Source organism: Rhodamnia argentea, chromosome 8 (genome assembly GCF_020921035.1).
Source record: "Rhodamnia argentea isolate NSW1041297 chromosome 8, ASM2092103v1, whole genome shotgun sequence".
In the NCBI taxonomy this organism is placed as follows: Eukaryota; Viridiplantae; Streptophyta; class Magnoliopsida; order Myrtales; family Myrtaceae; genus Rhodamnia; species Rhodamnia argentea.
The window spans coordinates 27,945,794-27,966,199 of NC_063157.1; the positions used below are offsets into that span (position 1 = coordinate 27,945,794).

General features: G+C 38.4%; 2 protein-coding genes and 1 pseudogene across 5 annotated transcripts; 2 read left to right on the forward strand and 1 right to left on the reverse strand.

Moving 5' to 3' along the window:
* LOC115738263 (hippocampus abundant transcript-like protein 1) lies at positions 1–7,257 on the forward strand. 4 transcript variants are annotated; one of them, XR_007199479.1, is made up of 15 exons: positions 1–260; positions 949–1,060; positions 1,588–1,700; positions 1,782–1,904; positions 1,994–2,166; positions 2,311–2,386; positions 2,933–3,019; positions 3,426–3,506; positions 3,591–3,623; positions 4,170–4,223; positions 4,343–4,384; positions 5,835–5,913; positions 6,006–6,076; positions 6,181–6,469; positions 6,625–7,257. XR_007199479.1 is itself a non-coding variant. In XM_030670848.2 (14 exons), the coding sequence occupies exons 1-14, from the start codon at positions 69–71 to the stop codon at positions 6,295–6,297; spliced, it is 1,353 nt and encodes a 450-aa protein (XP_030526708.1). In that variant the 5' UTR covers positions 1–68; the 3' UTR covers positions 6,298–6,589. The 4 variants fall into 4 exon arrangements, 1 of the variants encoding a protein (XP_030526708.1); XR_007199481.1 differs by having other exon boundaries at positions 6,649–7,257; XR_007199480.1 differs by having other exon boundaries at positions 6,663–7,257.
* A 6,763-nt stretch (positions 7,258–14,020) lies between these two features.
* LOC125316330 (probable sodium/metabolite cotransporter BASS4, chloroplastic) lies at positions 14,021–16,484 on the reverse strand. Its single transcript, XM_048284361.1, has 4 exons — positions 15,910–16,484; positions 15,053–15,182; positions 14,166–14,267; positions 14,021–14,056 (listed from the first exon to the last, which is right to left on the reverse strand). Exons 1-4 carry the CDS (start codon positions 15,951–15,953, stop codon positions 14,021–14,023), a joined length of 312 nt encoding a protein of 103 aa, XP_048140318.1. The 5' UTR covers positions 15,954–16,484.
* A 670-nt stretch (positions 16,485–17,154) lies between these two features.
* LOC115738266 lies at positions 17,155–20,207 on the forward strand (annotated as a pseudogene).
* Positions 20,208–20,406: the final 199 nt, after the last annotated feature.

Consider the following 20,406-nt stretch of genomic DNA (forward strand, 5'->3'; position numbering starts at 1 on the left):
GAACAAAGGACAAAGAACAACATCGCCAGCTAAAAGTTCAGGGCGGCGACGCGGAACTGGCGAGGGGAATGTTGCTGTTGAAGGGCGTGGATGGACTGAGGGGGCTGAGGCCGCTGGTTCACCTGCTGGTCCCGCTCTGCGTCCACTGGATCGCCGAGGAAATGACGGTGTCGGTGCTCGTCGACGTCCTGATCGACGCTCTGTGCCCCGGCGACACCACCTGCTCTGAAGTCATCTACTTCAACGGCCTCCAGCAGACGGTAATTAATAATTTATCGTCACTCGCCGCTACTCTTTTCTCTCTGCTTCTCGCTCTTTTATTTAAATTTTAAATTTTAAATTTTGCAATATATATATATATATTGCAAAAAAAAAAAAAAAATCCCTTTGGGCCATAGATGCGCCGGGATGATGAATCGCTGACGCAATATTCCTTTTCAGGATGTTTCAGGTGACGTCAGCTACTAAATTTGGATATGCATTTATTTATAAAATTGAGAATTTCCTTTTATACTTCACAATTTCTCTCTCCTTTTTTTGTGCTTTTGGGTTTGGAAGAAGCCCTCCCTACTTCTTCTTTTATTTTATCTGGCATTATCGATAAGTTTTACGAGGACCACGTACGTTTGTCGTGGACTATTAAGCAGATTGCCGCTCTAACATATATTGCTAAAAGAGGGTCATGCCGTGTTTCTCACAGAAACTTCTTTAAGCACATTTATAATGGCCATGATGGTGGACATTCACTAGTTTCCTATAATGTTCATTGGGAAATACGGATACGTATAGAGTATGCTTTGGCATTGTAAGATCCAATTCGGCGGCGCCACGGTTGGGGAAAAGGCTTAGCGGGACGGCGTTCATTTCGACTTACTAAGTTGATAAGTTTAAAGGACACTGCCCGGCAAAGATAAACTCATGACTTCCTTTTTCTCTTTCCTAATTTAGATCGTTGGAGTTTTCAAGATGTTTTCGATTCCCATCCTCGGTCAGCTTGCAGACGAGTATGGACGGAAGCCGGTGCTCCTCGTGATCATATCGACGTCCGTGTTTCCCTTTGGTGAGACTCACTTGAAAGTAGCTTCTGCAAAAAAAATTGTGAGTGAGGTGGTGTGATTACTGATTGTATGTTCGTGCGTCTGCCGACATTGTCTCCGACACGTTCGAGCCTAATGCACTTCAGAACGGACTCAAGACTACTGATTCTCTCTTATTCGCTGTTATTGCCCAAGTTCAGGTGCTCGGAACTGATTACAGAATGTATGTTGCATGCTCAAACTAGGAACAAGATCAGGAACTAAAATAAGTTCTTTCATGTTCTAAGTTCCTGTAACGGTCATAAAATGATTCATCCATCATGCCCTCTCTTTATCCCTTTTGAATTGTTGCTAGCAGACATATGTACGACAAAGAGTAGAAGCTACTTAAATCTTATGAAGGAACTATACCAGGCCTATGCTTTTGGTTGCTCTCTTATGTTTGTGATCACATCAAGTAGGCTTGTTCTCTGGTAATTGAATTATGATTACCTTCAATGTAGTTCTCGTCAATAGTGAGTTCATCCTTTTCTTCGTTCTCTTGTTTCAGCTATGCTGGCCTGGGATCAGTCGAGGGGATTTGTATATGCGTATTATGTGCTCCGGACCATATCATACATTCTCAGCCAGGGCAGTATATTCTGTGTTTCCGTTGCCTATGCGGTGAGCATTCTCCTGAACTGGAAGAAATCGTCGAGTCATAGATACCAGACTATAACCAAAAAGTTCCTTTCCTCTTAGTAGGCGGATGTCGTTGAACCCGGTAAGAGGGCTTTCGCGTTTGGCTGGATTACAGGGTTTTATTCTGCTTCTCATGTCCTGGGAAACTTGGTAGCACGTTTTCTCCCAGAGAAGTACATATTTGATGTAAGCAGTTGATGAAATTTTAACAACACCTCTGTTTTATCCTTTCGATTTTCTGGTCCTCTTCCTAATGAAGTTTCTCCCTACAACAGGTTTCAATAGCTCTCCTGCTCTGTTGCCCGATATATATCTACGTGTTTCTGCGTGAGACAGTTAAGTATGCCCCAAGGCAGGAACAAGACTCCACATGGTCGACTAGGATTTTAAGGGGTGTGTCCAAACGGTACAGGTCAATGAGAGATGCTGCAATAATAGTTATAAGGAGGTATTTATGTCTGCTTCTTCTCGTGGTCTTGTAAAATGCATCTCAGAAACATTTCCATTCTTTTGCATTGTGCGCGTTTACCTAAGAATAGGATCCTATTCATCTTGTATTCATCTGCCTAATGAGTTCCTTGTCAATCTTCAGTCAAACACTCAGAGGCATCTCCGTTGTTTCCTTCCTCTACCAGTTGGGAATGACTGGCATCAGCAACGTATTACTGGTATTGCTTTTCTTTAGCCAATACTAATATATAAGTGGTTCTCTGAAACTTTTGTTTCTACTACCAGTTCCTCAGAAGTACGCACATGATGTGATTGTAGGCGAATTCAATCTTCCATGAAAACCAGGAGTTTCAAGACAATTAAGCAGGGGTTGCCAGCACATTTAAATTTGTGGAAAGTGTGACATTATGAATTTGAACTCAAATATGTGAACATCCTTATAACGTGACACTGATATAATCTTCTTCATGCTTGTTGTCTCGTATTTCTTTTTAATGTGAGGTTGCAAAATGGTACTCCTGCTTCCCAAATCTCTCCATATTATCTTGTTGCTAGTGCTGAAAAGCCCATATTGATATGGACTAATGAAAGAGAGGGGCAGAGCCTGGAATTCTGTACTTTGTCGGAAAGATCACCAACCCCAGTAGGACCTAAGTGATGGAATTAGTGATATCCAGTCCACCTGTGTTCCTGTTTATCATAATCATAGCTGTTGCTTTTATTCAATTTAAATGCTTGACGCTTACAGACCTACCTTTTTTCAGTACTATCTGGAGGCAGCTTTTGGTTTTACCAAGAACCAATTTTCGGAGATTCTAATAGTAGTGGAAGCGGGTTCAATAGTTTCACAGGTTTGTCATCAGTAGACCGTGTATGTTTTTCTATGCAAGTTGTTATATTTTTATTTGATAACTAATACAGATTGAGCACTAGGCATCGTTATGTCGCTATGGATATGTAATGTAATTATGTTAGTGCAAGGAAGTAAAGTAAAAAGGAGAGGACAAGTAAGGTTCAGATTCAGATATTGACCAATGCATTTGTGCAATGTAACAGTCCAAGCAAAATTTAAGATTCTTGTTAGAGGTCCTACAGAAGTTTTCGTTGGTCTCAATAAGCATTAATTTGAACTGCGTCTTTGCAGAATCACATCCATTGTCATTCATTTACCATTTCATGGCTTGACCGATGTTTTTCTGATTATTTGGTACAAAATCACCTCTTAATCAATGTTCTGTTTAATTTATGTTTTTGCAGATTTTGGTTCTCCCTCTTGTAAATCCTTTGGTTGGAGAAAAAGTAATACTCTGCATAGGCTTACTTGCATCAATTGCTTATGTAAGTTGTACTTCCTCAGATAACTACAGTTCTTCAACAATAATTGTAGATGGATAATCATGGGAATTGCCTTTCCCTTCACAGGCATTGTTCTATGGCTTGGCTTGGGCATCATGGGTATGTATCTCTATCTACCCAAAATGGTTCTTCAGTTCGATCGGAGAAAAGAACAGTCTCATGACTATTGAAGCAATAGACATATTTAGTGTGCCATTATGCAGCATGGTCAGTAGAGATTACAGAGAGAATATCTCATGAAGATAGGGGAAGGGACACTATTATGCATACATCGAGCAAAGTAACAAGACCTTCAACTGTTGTCATGTATAAAAGATATAAATGAGGCTCATTTCCAAACGCTAGTTCTTCAGCAAATATGATAATGCTAATGGCTTCTTCAGGAGAAGAGAATATTGTTAGAGTAACTCTTCAATCTCTTCTCCTTCTCCTGGTTTTAGGAGTTGTCAATAGCATGAAAATCAAGTAGGATAACTTTGGAAACACCAGGGAAAATATACAAAAAGGAAAAAGGAGGACACCCTTTATGGGTGATTAAGTGAGAATGAAGGAACTATAGCTTTCTATTCACCTAAGTCCAAAGTTATGAATTCTGGGGATTCTCTAGGCTTCATGATATAACAATTATGGCAATGCATATTGCAGGTGGCATACTTAAGTGCCTCTTTCGGAGTTATTTATGCCCTTGTTGATCCTGCTGTAAGTAACTATCCTCATCATTTCCTCCCATGAGAGAGTGACTTTCATTCTAATGCGTTGTCCTTCTTGTTACTCTTGCTATTGGTGACGTTTATGGACTTTAACATCTGAATGTGAAGACCTATGCCATAATTTCAAAAGCATCAAGCTCGACCGATCAGGTTAGCATGGAACTTCCATTATCTATTCTGTTTCCATGCACTGTGCATCATGGACATGTAGTTACTGCCAAACTCTGCTACCAAAGGATGTTGACTTTGATTGCTCTCTGTTTGTGAGAATACAAACCGAGATTCAGATATGCATGTCTTAGCACAACCAAAAGATTTTGTTATTGCTATGGGGATGGTCAAAATTTGTTTGGGCTTGCTATGACTGACATTGGAAACATTTTTTGGTGTCAAATTTGGAGGCACTCATGGATTGCTAGAATGCTCACATTTCAGTGCCAAATTGTCGGTGCAGAGGACAGTGACATTAGCTCATGCTTATACATGCATAACTTGAACTTATCTTGCGAACTGAAATACAAACTAAACCGCTCGGTTGATACAGTCTTTTTATAGCTTTGCTCAAAAGTTGTGTCGAGAGACATTTAAATAAATTTGGATGTATAATCTACTTGCCTAGCACTTTGTTATGAAAAACTTGTCCTTAATCCTCCTCAAGTCATTGTTCTTTAATTCACCTTATGAAAACAACATACACACAGGTCATATGCTGTAAGCCAACCTGTCTTGTCACTTGAAAAATCATCTGATCTTGTTGGACTTTTTATCACTTTAAAATACTATGCATCGAGAGTTAATTTTCCCTTTAGTGCAGCTTGTGAGTAGATTCTTGATGGATGGCATTTTGTTGTGCGGAGCAACTAAGTAGGATGACAAGAATGCTATGTGTTGGTCGTCTCACTCGAAATGAGAAACATCTATGGAAGCCCTTGCAGAGAGTATGAAAAATGCAGATGGTTTCCCTCAACTAGACACAACAATAAATGTTGAGGAAGAGACTATCGAAATTTGATGTGCAGGGACTAAAATGAAGTTTGTAGAAAGCCCAAGGCATTAAAATGTGCTTTAAAGTTTGCATGATTATGTGATCTCCGTAGTGTCACTTGCATTTTTAATGAGAGAGCTAGCTAGAAGCCCATCACTAGCTCTAGAAAGATCGGATGATGTACATGTCTATGCTCCCTATAAACCTTCACTAATTGAAGTAGCATTTTTAATAGCAATGTGGTTGAAAATTGCCTGATATAGTTGATTAAGCAAATCAATCTGACTGGAAGTGGCGGAAAGATTAGTCAGGTCATGGAACTTAAGACATCTTCGAACTACCTTCATACTCGATCTGTGTCCAAGCATTCTATGGTATCTGATTGAATTCCTTTCTTACTAGTGGCGCTTATGCAGTGTTTGGAGAAAAAAAAAAGTGCATCTGAACATCTGAAGCATGATGATCGATGTGCTTTGTTCTTGATTAGTTCAGTCTATAGTTTCATTGTATCTGCACATTATGCAAGAGTTGTCGCTATGTGTCACGTCATGAAGGCCTTACCCTTTTGAACTCATCACAAGTGATTAAAAGATGCCAGGTTCGATTTACCTGCAGGGAAAGGCGCAAGGATTCATAGCTGGTATACAAGCAATAGCCAGTTTTTTATCACCTCTTGCCATAAGTCCCTTGACCGGTGAGTTTGACTGCTTTTATCTTCATTTGGCATTTTGAAACCGTATTTTCTCTAACTGACCGTGCTAATCTTTACATGTTCTGTTTTCTCAGCTTGGTTTCTATCAGATAGTGCCCCGTTCAACTGCAAGGGCTTCAGCATTGTATGTGCCTCTGTATGCATGGTGAGAAACGAAAAAAAAAAAAAAAAAACTTTATGATACCCCAGCTTGTCATCTGGTAATAGAGTTTTGAGTACATTATTTCTTAAGCCGGTATGAATGTTCAGGTTCTGTCTTTCGCGTACGCTTGTCTGCTTAAACCTGAAGATTGGTCACGCCAGAACTCAGATCAGGACAACATAGAAGACCAAGAAGCACCATTACTTTGCAGCAGTACTGGATAAATTACGAACCATCCAACTTTTCCTGTAGTCGTGAATTTTCACCACGGTTGTTGCTGTTGCATGTACCTCGGAGAGGCTCATGGAGAAGTGAGTATGTTTTCAAGGAGTTGCATCTGACAAAGTTGTAAATATAGGAGAGTTTGGGAGCTGAATCTTAGATAAGCAGCTTAAGGTATACTTCTCCAGCCTTTGCCTGAAGGAGATCTTGCTATGAAATTTTGCTTTACCAAATGTACCGATAAAAGTATCTCCTCCTTACTGTATTAATTATAACAATCAGCGGTCCAGCTAACTTCTAAATTTTCACTATATCTTGATGGCCATCAGATGGCTTAATTAAAGTCAAATGAGTCTTTTTGCTTCAGTTCTAGTTCTATTGTGCTGTGATGGACATAAAGATCCAAGAACCAGTCATTGTCAAGAAGAACAGTCTCAAGAGTCCAAAGACTAACTTATCAGCACAACTGTGAACGACATCAATTCCATCTGCATAATCTTATGGAAAGACCGGTGCTATGCAAGCAGAGCTGAGAAAAGATTCATTTCGCTCGAAGACAAGCACAAGAGACTCAAGACGGCTTAGAATAATTACCGTGGCCATGTGAGATGGAGGAAGGTGCCGACCGAACCAGCAAAAACAAATGTTGGTTACAAAGTATTGAGCCAGCTGAAAGGAGTATCAAATGTAATCAATTAGGAACAAATCGAGCTGAGATCATACGGAAAAGGAATTGGAGGTACAAGTGGAGGAAGAGAGGATCAGTGTCAGCTGATGGGCATTATTGAAACCCAGGTCCCTTTGTTTGGTTCCGTTGACTTCTTTGTTCTTTAATCATGGGGATCTCGAGCATGTCGATGTGAGATGTGCGGTTGCGGACATGTTGGCAATTTCTTTCGATTGCTTGGACGGTGTCTTTTGATGTGATAGAATCTTGTGAGCTTCCACAGACAGGGATTCCCAAAATGCATGTCATGTATTTTTATTAGGATTAATACCACGACAAACTTTAAATGGGTACAAAATTATCTCAAATTAATTTTTTGACAGCCAAAAATCTCAAATTGTTACATTTGTTATAAATTTACTTTCCGTCGATTTTTTGTTAAATTTTATTCTCAAATTGCTAAATTGAAAGGCACGTGGTAGTTGACAGATGTACTAGATTGAGATGTTTATCCTCACGTATCATTTTGGGATTTTCCGTGGTATTAATCCAATTTAAGAAAATTTAACAGATGATAAATTTATCTCACGGATGTACCGGTTTGGGGAATTTGATGGTCACAAAATTAGTTCATGGTAAATTCATCAAGAATGTACTAGTTTGGGAATTTTCATAGCATTAACCTTTTCTATTAGCTGATGAACTTCTTCAAATTCCTATGGAAAATTTGATGTACCGACATGATTTATTAGAGTGCGTTTATTTCACGAAAAATTCAAGATTCGAGAAATATTTTCTAAGAAATAATCGCTCTTATCGCTTACAAAAATAAATGAGTGTAAACTATATTCATAATTTGCGAAAGTCGTTTGGCATAAACTATTGTTTTGGGATGAAAACATTTTCGATTAATTCATTTTTTTGAGTGACATAATTAATCATTTTTGAAAATTTTGAATTTTCATCCAAACCATCGAGGGATTGCCCCAGTGGTCAATTTTCCCATTGGAAAGAGGGAGGTGGGGGGGGTCCGAATCTCCACCTTCCAGAGGAGTGGGGTTGGGACGCATGAGAGAGAACGGAGTTTCGCAACCCGCACACGGCACATAGCGCACACATGGGCTTTGATAGAACTAGACCAAAAAAAAAAAAAAAACAACACATCCATAAATTGTGATTTTACTTCTTATTCCACATAAAAAGCAATGGAAGTGTGCAACGGCTACACATGATTGTCTCTACAGCCGCAATGTTGAAACTTTAAGATAAGTGCATTAAGAACCTTAACATAGAGTATGTATGAAGGGAAAATTGTCCAAAAAAGTCTTAAATTTATTGCACTTTTTTTTTAATTTAGTCCCAAATCTTTTAATTTTCAGATTAAATCATAAATATTTTCACGTTTTGTCAATTAAGTCCATTCGGCCAATTTTGACCGGAATTATTGATGTGACATCTTGAAATTTTCCCACATTAGAAATAATTGGAGAGTAAAATAAACCTTCTTGAAATGTTATTTAAGAAACTTTTAAAAGAGGCTATTTTGAAACTTTTCGAGAAAGATATTAGTTAACTTATTTGGGAATTATCCCCGAAAATTATAGTTCTTGAATTAATATTTATAAATCAAATAGGATAGAGATGTCAATGGCAAGTCAATTTTCGAAAGTATAAGAATGAAGTCAATGCTAAGTCAATTGAGTTAATGGCAAGTCAATTTTGTAAAGGATAAGAATGAAGTCAATGCTAAGTTAATTAAGTCAATGGCAAGTCAATTTTTCAAAGGATAAGAATAATATCATTTTCAAGTATTAAATTATCGGGTCAGAATGATGTCGCTTTGAAGTAATTAATGCTAGATAAGATCAATGTCCCTTTCAAGTAATTAAATCTAGGATAAGATCAATGTCGTTTTCAAGTAATTAATGTTAGGATAAGATCAATATTACTTTCAATAACAAAGTCAAGAATTATAAATGAGTGAACACTATAGAATTTTACAAAGTTGAGACTTATAAATGAGTTCAAACTATAGAATTTACAAAGTCAAGAAACTATAAATGCATTCACATTGGTAAAAAAAACTTAAGGAGCAAATGAAACTTGGGAAAGAAGTTGGAAAAGTCAAGATGCAATAAATACATTTACATCTATGGATAAAATTAACGAGCAAGTTCATTAATGAAGAAACTTGGGGAAGAAGTTAGAAAACTATTATAAATAGGGGTAAGATTTTTTCAATTCCCATAACCATCAATTCCCTCTTCCTTTTTCCTCTTTCACGTGCACTTTCTCTTCCCCACAAATTCTCTCTCATGCCTCTCCCTTCCTCTTTCTCTTGCCAACTCCATCAACCATTGCCTCACCACCGACGCCGCCCCACGCTGCCGTTGCCTCAAGCCGCTGCTACACCGCTCCAAGCCACCTCCTCTTCCCTCTCGTCTTGTTTATTTGTTGTAGAATAAAATACGTAGCCTAGGTACAAGTAAATGGGATTGCTAAATATAATGCGATAACGTCCATTTGTTACTTAAATGAAGAACTACATTAAATTGATATGAATTGTGTGCATTTTTGTGTGCGATACGAGTATTATTGCATTAACGCTCTGTTTGTTTCACGAAAAATGTGGCATTTTTGAAAAATATTTTTCAGAAAATTGTTTTCCAGGAAAATGACAATATTTTTTCTTGTTTGGCTAAATCTGTAAACGAATCGGAAAGTATTTTCCGCCGTTTGGTAAGGAAAATGAACTTCCATTGTACATGCCTTTTAATAATTTTTTTAAAATCAATTTCTTAATTATTTTCTTTTATCTTTTAACTTTTCTGTTTTTCTTTCTTATTTTTTACTTTTATCTTTTTTCTCTTTTGTTTATCTTTTTTATTTTTTTCTTTCTCCTGTCTTTCTCGACTGGCGAGCGGCCACGGCGATCGGCCACCGAGCCTCGCCACCTTCTGGAGAGCTCGAGGCTCACCTCATCGGCCTTGAACGAGGCCCTCGGCATGGCCGTAAGGCTCAGCGGATAGGGCTCATAGCCGTGGATGAGCAGACCAAGGACAGCAGTTTCACCAATTTACCGAGGCAGTAGCATCATAGGCCAACCATGGATGAGCCAAGCTCGAGAGTAACGCTATCCCTCATCCTCGGCTGTCATCGACATTGTACGCCAGATTTGGCTAGTTGCTCGCGACCACTTGCGAGGTCTCAAACTCGTCAGATCTAGGGAGTTGCTCGTGGCTGACTCGCAAGGCTTCGGGCTCCAGATCTGGTGTGTTTGCCGCGACTCGTGAGGCCTTGAGTTCTCCTTGACTCGCTGATCTCTGGCGTGATATCAAGCTCGCCGAAGAAGCTGAGGAGGTAGATGAAGGAGGTGATGAGGTAGACGATGGCGACGATCTTCGAGAGGATGACGACGTGGAGGGAAGCGCGAGGCAGCAGCGAGAGGCGGAGCGGCTTGGTTGAATGAGATAGATGGGAGAAAAGGAGTAGATATGGAGGGAGGAGGAGAGGCTGCATGAGGAAGATGGAGGAACATGAGCAGATCTGGAAAATGAGATTTGGAAAATGACACGAGGGCAAGAGGGCAGCGTGAGGGAAGAGGGCGGACAAGATTGGAAAATGATTTCCCTCCTTTCACAAATGGAAATCATTTTCCACAATTTTATGAAGAGTATTTTAATTGACCGGAAAACATTTTCTTGGACCATATATTTTCCACCCCCAAACACCAAATACTGAGGAAAATGTTTTCCAAGAAAACCTTTTTTGTGAAACAAACATAGCCTAAGCCACGGCGATAATTTTTGCATTAAAATGATTTAAGTCATGACACAACGATATTTTTTTGCGTTAAAATGATTTGAATCATACGTCCGCAAGAATGTGTTTGAACAAATCATCCGAGGAACGACGTATGGCCCGAGTAGATAATTACTATGGCATGGATATGCAAATATTCCCTTAAAGTCTCAATGGTTCGTATAGTAGATGTATTGAGCCATCATTTCCATGAAAGTAATCATGCAAGATGTTTACCGTTAAGTAATGTTAAACCCATGAGTAAGCGTTCTCGGGATACGACTTACTAATTATTGCTTGGATTGGCAAATGCTTGTGGCCCGGATAACGAGCTAGGAGTGGCCATTTGATGTGAATTGCAAGAATTGATGCGTTCATGGCATTTGAATAAAAGTTACATGGTGGATCAATGCATTTGATGATTTACAAGTGAGATTCATGCTCATATTTACAATAGATCACATGATAGCTTTGTTAAGTATAAAGTCGACATACCTACTTTAGACCCAATAATTTCATTTATTGGGCTACTCGCTCATCTCTTTAGTTTTTAGGAAACCGATGGATTCACCACGAGCTCCTCTATTCAACCAATTTACCCATATGCATATGTATCTTTGTGACGTTGTGGGAGTGGAGTTTTGTGATATGGGTGTTGAGTCATGTAATGTGGTGGTAGTAGATGAGAGGATATGAGAGCGAGTAAGTAACATCCTTTGAACTTTGTTTGTAAAATAGTGAAAGGGAGGTCGTACATGATGTAAGATATAATAATGCATATATATATATATATATAAAAGATTATTTGTGTTTATATATATTTTGAAAGTTGCTATATCTACCATTACCATACGAACCCACCGATGCGTTTCTGCGATATAAAGGTAAATGAAATCTAGTTTAAAAGCTAGAGAAAAGATTTAGGTCCCAATTTGATAAACTAGTGGTATTTAATTGGGTAAACTAGCGGATTGATCCTGGGATCGTTGGCATACCCGGCAATTTACATGGATAATTTTAAATAATATTATAATAATATTTTCAAATTATTTATTTTTTTAATACCTTGATTCACATGTTGGTATTCGTACTTTGGACACTTCAATAAAGGCCGTTTTTTTGTTTGTTCTTTGAACATCTATTGCTTTTTTTCCTTTTGACTTCCGATCCAATTTGGACCGTCCGTTTCGCTCTCTTACCTGGCGTCCGATTGACACGACTTTCGCCGCCAAGCTCGCGACCCAAATTATCCAGAAATGGGGGCCTATTTTCAAAAAAAAAAAAAACAATTGTTGGGACCTTGGATTTTCACCAAGTGAGCCAAATGGATGGTCGAGATGAAAAAGGCATGAAATCTCCTTTGAAAAAACTCCGATTGAAGTGATTTTCAATGCGTCGGAAATCTATCCATGATGTCTACATATAAATTTTCGGACAATCACGATTAAAAATCGTGATATCCCACGATCCGCCTATCCAGAAATGAGCGTCGATAGAAAGCTTTTGCAGAAGCATGATTTCATTGCACCATTGAATGGAGATATAGCGGAGTCACAACATAACATTTTGGGCATGATCTATCTACAAGTGTTTACATGGATATCACCTTATAAACTCTCTATCCCATTTAAAATGAGAATTTTTTTTTGGTCGAAATCTAAAATGAGATTCTGTCGTGTGTGAAAAGAGAAAGTAGGACATGGAGGCTTCACCAACCTCAACCTATCCTACTCGAAAGGAGGACAAAGATGCCGGATGGTACTCTCCCATGGCAGTTATGTGACATGAATGGGCAAAGGGCGCTCGAGCAGCCCGAGCAGGTTGGTCCGACCGAAGGAGAAAATCGCCTGTTCACATACGTCCAATGTCGTGATCAGATCTATGCGTCACCTCACGCTTATAAAGTTCATCATTGGGCAAATGAGAACATTAATATGGTCACCAAGGCTATATGTGAACTATCATAAGTAAGTAAGGAAAAAAAAAAAAAAAGGGAATTTGTTGAGTCTACAAACAAAATTTTCTTTTCTTCTGACCTCAAACCCTTCTGGTTGCTTCACGTAAATATCATCCTTCAAGTTATCATGAAGGAATGTTGTTTTCACATCGAGTTGCTCTACCTCCAGATTGTATTCAATCGCTATAGATAAGACAAGTCTTATGGAATTTAATTTAGCAATAAGAGAAAAAAAATCTCACCATAATCGACTCCCTCTATTTGCGAGTATCCTTTCGCAACCAAATGAACTTTATATTGTTCTATCTCTCCACCTACAGATATCTTCTTTTTAAACACCCATTTACAACAAAATGCCTTTCGATTTGTTGGTAGTTTTATCAGACTCCATATTCCGTTTTTATCCAACGAGTTCATCTCATTTTTCATAGCTATCTCCCACTGTTTGGCATCTTTCGGGCTTCTTGCTTCCACGAAAGTACTTGGATAATCATTTGTAATAGTCATAGCACAATTTGCATTACTAACAAATAAGGTATACCTCTCAGGTGGTCTTCTTAGCTTTGTGGATCTCCTTAAGACCGGTTCAGATGCTGCTTTAGCTTCAAATTCATGTTCAGCATCTACTATGGCATCCTCCATGTAAGGCTCATAAGCTTCAGCATCTGAATATTCTCTTCCAACTTGTGCAGCCTCTATCTCTTCCTTCAAATCAATATCTAACTCAACTGTTTGTGATTCTTTAGGAGCCAGTGGAACAATTTGATTTATCGTAGATTTTCTGAACACCACATCCCCGCTGTAAATAATATGTTTTGTATCAGGATTCCACAGCTTATACCCCTTAATATCATCCTTGTATCCAATGAAGATGCACTTCTGAGACTGGCTCTCAAGCTTGTTCCTCGCTCTCGAGCTTGTTCTTATTTTCTTTTGGCACTTGCACATACGCTTTGCAGCGAAACGCTCTAACATGAGATATGTTTGGCTTCTTCCAGACAAGCTTGTTCCTTGCTCTCAAGCTTGTTCCTCTTTTTTTTTTCTTTTTTTATGGAATGGTAATTATAAATTATCATCCAAAAGGACAACAAAAAATTGCTGCCGTGCATGCCAGCATCGTACAAAACTTGACCCAGTATGCTGTTTATGCGAATGACCACTGAATTAAAATCCTTGACTATCTGAGTCCGGCTGCCCTTTCAATCTGAAAATTCTGTTTAAAATGCAGTAATCAAAACTTCAATCTGCAAAAAGCCCGAGTTCGACAGATTGAATCGGGTAAACAGCACATGCTTAAGCATCAAGCTACTTTGAGACCGTTGGAAGCAGCATCTTTCTGCAGCCAGAAATTCACAAGAAAGGAGTCCATTGTAATCTACATGGAAGAGAAGTGAGGAAATCAACTCTCCAAACTTGAGACTGATAGAAACAATGAAAAACTTTACCTGAATTAAACGTGACGCAACACAAGGAAGAACCCGCAGACCAGATTCACCAAATGCACCACCGAGCTGTTCAACGACAGCCACCATTACTGGTAGAGTTTTCTGCACATTGTGGTCATTCTTGAGGAAGTAACCCTTGAATTATTAATCACAGAGCAGAAAGCGATTGCTCTGTGTTCCTCAGAAGAATAGACAAGTGTAGCTGTTACTAATAGCTGATCCCTTAACTGAACAATCACAACTCAAGGTCAAACACACCAAGAAGCTCTCCCTAATGGACTTTTTCGTCCATAGCCACGAAATTCATGCCATATATAATTCCAATTTCATTTGAGTTTGCATCCAACCAGTATAATCTCCAATGAATGCCGTGGGACTTTCATTCTGAAAATCAGCAAGATGGCTGCTATTGCTAGAGGATGCCCAGATGGTTTTATAATCTCCAATCAAACTACAAACAACTTTCCTTCTTTCTTTCTATATTCTTTTTCTTAACTTTTTAAGCTTTTCTCGTGTATCTGCAATTATTGAACTTGGTGTAGAATGACAATACCAAATGCAAGATTTATTCTAACCAAACAAGAGTTATTCTCTTTTAAAGGAATCGATAATAGTAGAACAGCAATGTCAGTCTCAACGAGGATTGAAGATAATTGGCACAAAATAATATCCTACAATTTCCTTAATATCTAACATCAGATTTAGTTTGCGTTCTTAGGTAAAATGCTTATAGGATCTCAATGATATTCTTTCTCTGCATCAAACACATTTGTATCCTTCCTCTATTTCCTTGACTCAGATGCAGGGTGTATTACTCTCTCACTTTTGACTTGGGCTACTCGAACCGCACAAGAAAAGAATTTAACTAAATACCTATGGTATATTACCTGGCTTGCCACAAGAAGAGCAGCATTTGCATTTTCTTTCTTTGCAAAAACAGATTGACCACCACCAGTGACAGTTGAGAGACACTGTATCGCAAATGCATTAACTGCTAATGGGAAGAGATGAAGAACTCTGCAGTCACATATAGCAATCATGTCATAGCTCAATGCAGTTGAATCACAATAATGAATCTTATTGGAAATTACACTAGTGAAATTAGAGTATAACGTTGCGCCAGGAGACAACTGTAATGGTTTGGCTTCCTATAATGGTGGCCAGACCAATGAACTTCAGACTTCAGAGAGACATCAACTGAATAATCTAAAAGAGATGAGAAGCAAAATAATTGTTTCTATGCTTAGAGATATGAAATTTTTTGCTTAGAAATTTATGTTCAGATAATATATAAGTTAAAACATCTAAAAAGAAACAATATTGTTTTCTGTAATTAACTTATCAATGAGCCCTCAGCTACACCGTTTGGAGAAGCCTAAAAGCAGAGAATTTAGGACAACTTAAAGAAAAGCTAATCAGGAAAGGACATTGTTATTTGTTACAAGTGATACAGGGCCACCGGTATCTACATTTTTATGCTTTGATAATGAAAAAAGGTTGTTTCTTATGTGAAAATGCAGCAAACATTCACGATGTCTTGAAAAGGTAATCTTACTATAGATATTCTAATGGTACCCACTCCGCAATTACTTCACTCATTAATCTGGAAATCCTAAAAAAACAAATTAATACATCCATCCCACTTCACATTAGCATTGAAATATTTTTCAAAGGAGTAAATAGCTGGATATTTGGTATCATACAAGGTTGCAAAATGAATATTGGACAAGAATGAAGAGCATACATTCCCATCTCAATCGCAACAAGGAATATTTCAGGCTGGACCATCAGCAAAAGTGATCTTGACCTGCGCTCCTGTATCCATGGAACCTGCAAAATAACATCTAGTGATATTAGCCAAACTGGAATGGACTCATGAACGAGGGACCTTCAGTTTTAGACAGTATCATGTTCAACAAAGTCATCAAGGACACATTATTATCCTCCAACAAAAGCAATGAAATCTGATAATTTGCCATTTGGCAAGTGCCCACCTAAGTAAGATGCACAAGTTTATCAAGCACAGCACTAGACAGAGCTCTCGGCACATCCATCTATTCTACCGCCATATCTCTTCACTGCCAACATTTAAGAGGGAAGACTATTTTCTTTCAGCAAATCACCACGACTCTTTACTCATTGCTGCAGATCAACCAGGGTGCCTATAGAGTAGTTAAAAAGGTAAAGGAAGAGCCCGAAAGGATAAGAAAATCAGTATGTCATCACCAACAGACTCCACGAGATCAACTAAAAGAGTCCACATTCTCATCAACAATAACCTTTATATGCAAAATCACTAGATTGTTAGGCCAACTCCTCCCCCCACGACCCCCCTCCCCCAAAAAAAAAAAAAAGTAAGCATAACATATCAGAGTAGCTAAAGCAAAGCCAAATTTACATAATTTAGCAACCAATTAGCCAGAAAATCATTCTGTAGTCATATAACACAATTTACGTAGCACAAAATCGGTGGCCTTGAAAAACATAAACAGGTTAAGTTGCCGCTCTGACAATTCCAGTCAGTCCTTCAGACTAGCAACAAAACCCTCATAGAGCTCTGTCTCTTCTACTAGAAGAAAACGGCTAGCTTGACTTCTTAACACCAATTGTAACTTCTCCGTGTAGTCATAATTCTCACCAGCCATTTTAACCTATCCTTCAAAATGTCCCTAAATTACAGCATGAATCCATGTAGAGACTGTCAGATCCTTTAAAACGCGGCTTACAGTTGATCTAACGCGGATTTCAGCTCCAAGTACGTAACCTAAATAGTAGATATTGGCTGAATACATAACTGGCCTTAGTAAATGTTGTAGAAAATCATGCTAGTCTTTTTGATAGAAAATATGAGCCTCACAATTACATTGTTTTTTCCCCAGCTCTGTCTCATAATTAGAGAGATGAACTGGCAGAAATAAAGAAGCTATTATAGTCAAGATAAAGGAAAAAGCTATCACAAAGCCAGATCCAAGAAATTCAGATATATCATATGCATGTAAAGCTTTTAGTAACCACAGTCTAGACACAGACCATGATGCACATATTTCGTTTTTGACATTGACCATAAAAAAAGAGAGATCTGTGGCCCTTTACTTCCTTCAGAAAACTGAGAAACAACATTATTCCTTAGCTGATAAATATGTTGGGGAGAATGCTTTTGAGCGTGCGATACGGAAATCATTTCATGGTACTTTTTGTTTTTGTCATTGTGAGATTAGTGTTGCATTGTCCTATTTATTATTTCGTACTTGTTGACTGTATGTCAAATGGCTTCCATAACTTCTATCAATGATGTAGTCAATTATGAATGAATGGCTACGAGACGAAAAAATGTTAATGGTGGTGGCTTCCAATAATTGCAAAGGGTAACAAGAGGCAACTGACCTTTGTGATGACGTGGCTCAACCACAAAGCTCAATTCTATCCATTTTTTTAAATTATGTTGCAGATATTAAAGGTTCAAATTGCGTTAACAGCAAACAATAATAACCTTTTTTTCTTTTTCACACGTATACATTTCTTCTGGTTTTTCTTAAAGCCACTTTCAGGAGGTCCCGTGATCTCCTAATTGAATACCACCAGCTAATAAACTTGTTCGTGTTGTATTTTCATACTAATATGATTTGTCCCTCCATAACTGCTGACATCTTGGATAATGCAGTTTCTGCAGACATGGCTCACGGAGTTCACCCAACTTTTATGGACAAGCATGAGGAGCACCATCGACCTGAAATGCAGAAGGGGCTAGTAATTAAGCACAATGCCAATCAGCGCTATGCTACCAGTGGCATTACCGCTTTTCTTTTCAAAGAAGTGGTCAAAATTCATAACTTGCCAACACAGGTAGATTCAGTTTTAACACAGAGAGATGTCTCTTGAAACTTAAGCTTCTATTATAGTTTTGGTCAAGGTACTCTCTATCATATTAGACCCATGGGAAATTTAGTTGTCATCTCCAAATTGTGGTGAAGCAAGCTATTGACAAGCTATTGACATGTAGCCTGCAGTCTTTAATTAAAAAAAGATACTTGGTTATTCTGTCCGTTTGCGTAACCAAGAATCACTATTCCTTATATGTTAGTATTAATCTGTGATAGTTAGATCAGCTTTCAGCAATTAACTTGGTCCTAATTCTACTTTTCATTTCTGTGGACCGAGGAGAAAGGGAGGACCTTATGCTTCTTAAGATGATTTTTTTGCAAGAGAAGCAAGGAGATCAACCTTTTTTTTTTTTTTTTTTTTTTGGCCAAAAGGAGATCAATCTCTTTGAAATATCAAAATATGAGTTTTTGTAACTGTCACATCAGCTACTATGGAGATGCCATGTTGGCCTGCTTTAACATTTTCTGTCCGTGTTACTCTTCCAATGCATATCCTAGGGTTTACTGTCAATCTCACATCTTTGTTTTCACTGCTGAAGTCCGGCAACGTTTATGTGTGTTTTCGCTACTATGCGGATGCAATGTTGGCCCGCTTTAGCATTTTCTCCCCATTTCATTCTTCCAATCCATATCCTAGGATTAACTGTCAATCTCACATCTGTGTTTTCACTGCTGAAGTCTGGCAATGAATAACAAGTGTATTATACATGTCATGCTTATCTTCCTCTGTTTTGAAAGTTGTTATCCACAAGTTGCTAAGGATTTATATGGTCTGGAGGTTTTGGTGATTTTTGTATGGTTGCTTGAAAGCTACTGCGGTTTCACTTCTAGTTCTTGCTGGACATCTCTTTATCAATCTCTCACACGAACACACAAACACGTGCGTATGTAAATGTGTGTATTCAATGATTATATGGATAAATGGTGTCATTTGAAATCAAGCTCTCTATAGTTGGTGAGACAAAAATGATGCTATACGGATATAAATTATACAGAGTTACCAATGTGATGTGTCAATTACTTTTGTAGATTATTCTTACTAAGACTACAGAATGTTCTTATTAATTATGGCCAGCCAGAACCACACCTGTAACCCAAGTCGATTTGCAAGGGGGAAGTCAAAATAGGAGAGCACTCATCTTGGGTGGGTTTACTACTTAAGTGCTTTTGTATAGCCGTATGCAATGCGCAAAGGATGCCTATTCACTATTATTCATATATGAATGGAAAATAGATACATTATTGCTATTTTATTGAACTGAAGTTTGTGGTTGTGCCATGCTTTATACAGGAGGCCTAACAGAAAAATTTCCGCATGACTATTCTGTGTGTAGGAATTTGCAGTTAGAAATGACATGGGATGTGGATCCACCATAGGTCCGATACTGGCATCAGGAGTTGGTATCCGCATGGTTGATTGTGGCAATTGCTCAACTTTTGATGCACAGGTATCGAACTGAGCTTGTGTAATTAATTGTGATAGTCCCATGGTCTGTATTCATCACATCTGCTGTAGCTTGTTGCTCAATAGGGTAGTTGCAAATCGGCATTTAAGAAGAGAAATTCTAAAAGATAACTCAGTATATTCAGCAGCTATATCTCTATGCCAAAAAAATTCGTTTCCAATCTTCATTTGAATCTCTCAAAATTAAAGCGCTGCTTCGTTTAAGTCTATTAGTCTGGCATCTATCCATGCATAAGCCTATGCAAATTATGCTCAAGAGCTCATTTGATGGACTGTCTTCAACATGGGAACACGAGGGATCTGCATGATATGTTGATTTATTTTCACCTTCCAGCAGGATGCATGTTTGTAACTTTCTTCCCTCCTCTTTCCAGGGTTGGTTTGCTGTTTGTTCATGACAGATGCTCTTTCTTGCTGTGTGAATGTTCATAAGTATGAAACTGGTGTCATGATTATGTCTGTTTTTTTTTTTTTTTTTCACATTTACAGTGTGAGAGAAGTATGTGGGAAGGAAGATATTGACATGGCGTACCAGCATTTCTAGGCATTTTATCAAAGCTTTTCACATGTAGACAGTAAGCTGACTATTGACTCTTAGTAAGTCTACAAATATCTGTCTGGATTGTTTATTTAATCCCTTGGGCCCTTCTGTGCGCCTAAATTGCCATTGAGAGAGAGAGAGAGAGAGAGAGAGAGGGAGAGGGTGTTGAGGAGGGGCCGCGGGTATCTGTATGCATATGCAGAAAAGTGGAAATTTCTTTCTTCCTCAGAGAATTGTGGATGGGTGGGTTCAAATTTCGAAGCAGGAAATTTTTCAATCTTTGAGAGATCTACTCTGGGATGAGCAGGGGGGAGCATTCCTTGTCTGATTCAACCGTGAGTTTGTAAATTACAC

Excerpts from the sequence above, each read along its gene's own strand:
- LOC125316330 (XM_048284361.1), bottom strand. The coding sequence starts at position 15,953 with ATGGTCCAGCCTGAAATATTCCTTGTTGCGATTGAGATGGGAAT. Across the intron at positions 15,183-15,909 it reads GTTGCGATTGAGATGGGAAT|AGTTCTTCATCTCTTCCCAT; the intron begins GTATGCTCTTCA and ends ATGTGACTGCAG. Across the intron at positions 14,057-14,165 it reads TTGCGTCACGTTTAATTCAG|AAAGATGCTGCTTCCAACGG; the intron begins GTAAAGTTTTTC and ends TTCTGGCTGCAG.
- LOC115738263 (XM_030670848.2), top strand. The coding sequence starts at position 69 with ATGTTGCTGTTGAAGGGCGTGGATGGACTGAGGGGGCTGAGGCCGCTG. Across the intron at positions 4,224-4,342 it reads ATGCCCTTGTTGATCCTGCT|ACCTATGCCATAATTTCAAA; the intron begins GTAAGTAACTAT and ends CTGAATGTGAAG. Across the intron at positions 5,914-6,005 it reads TGCCATAAGTCCCTTGACCG|CTTGGTTTCTATCAGATAGT; the intron begins GTGAGTTTGACT and ends CTGTTTTCTCAG.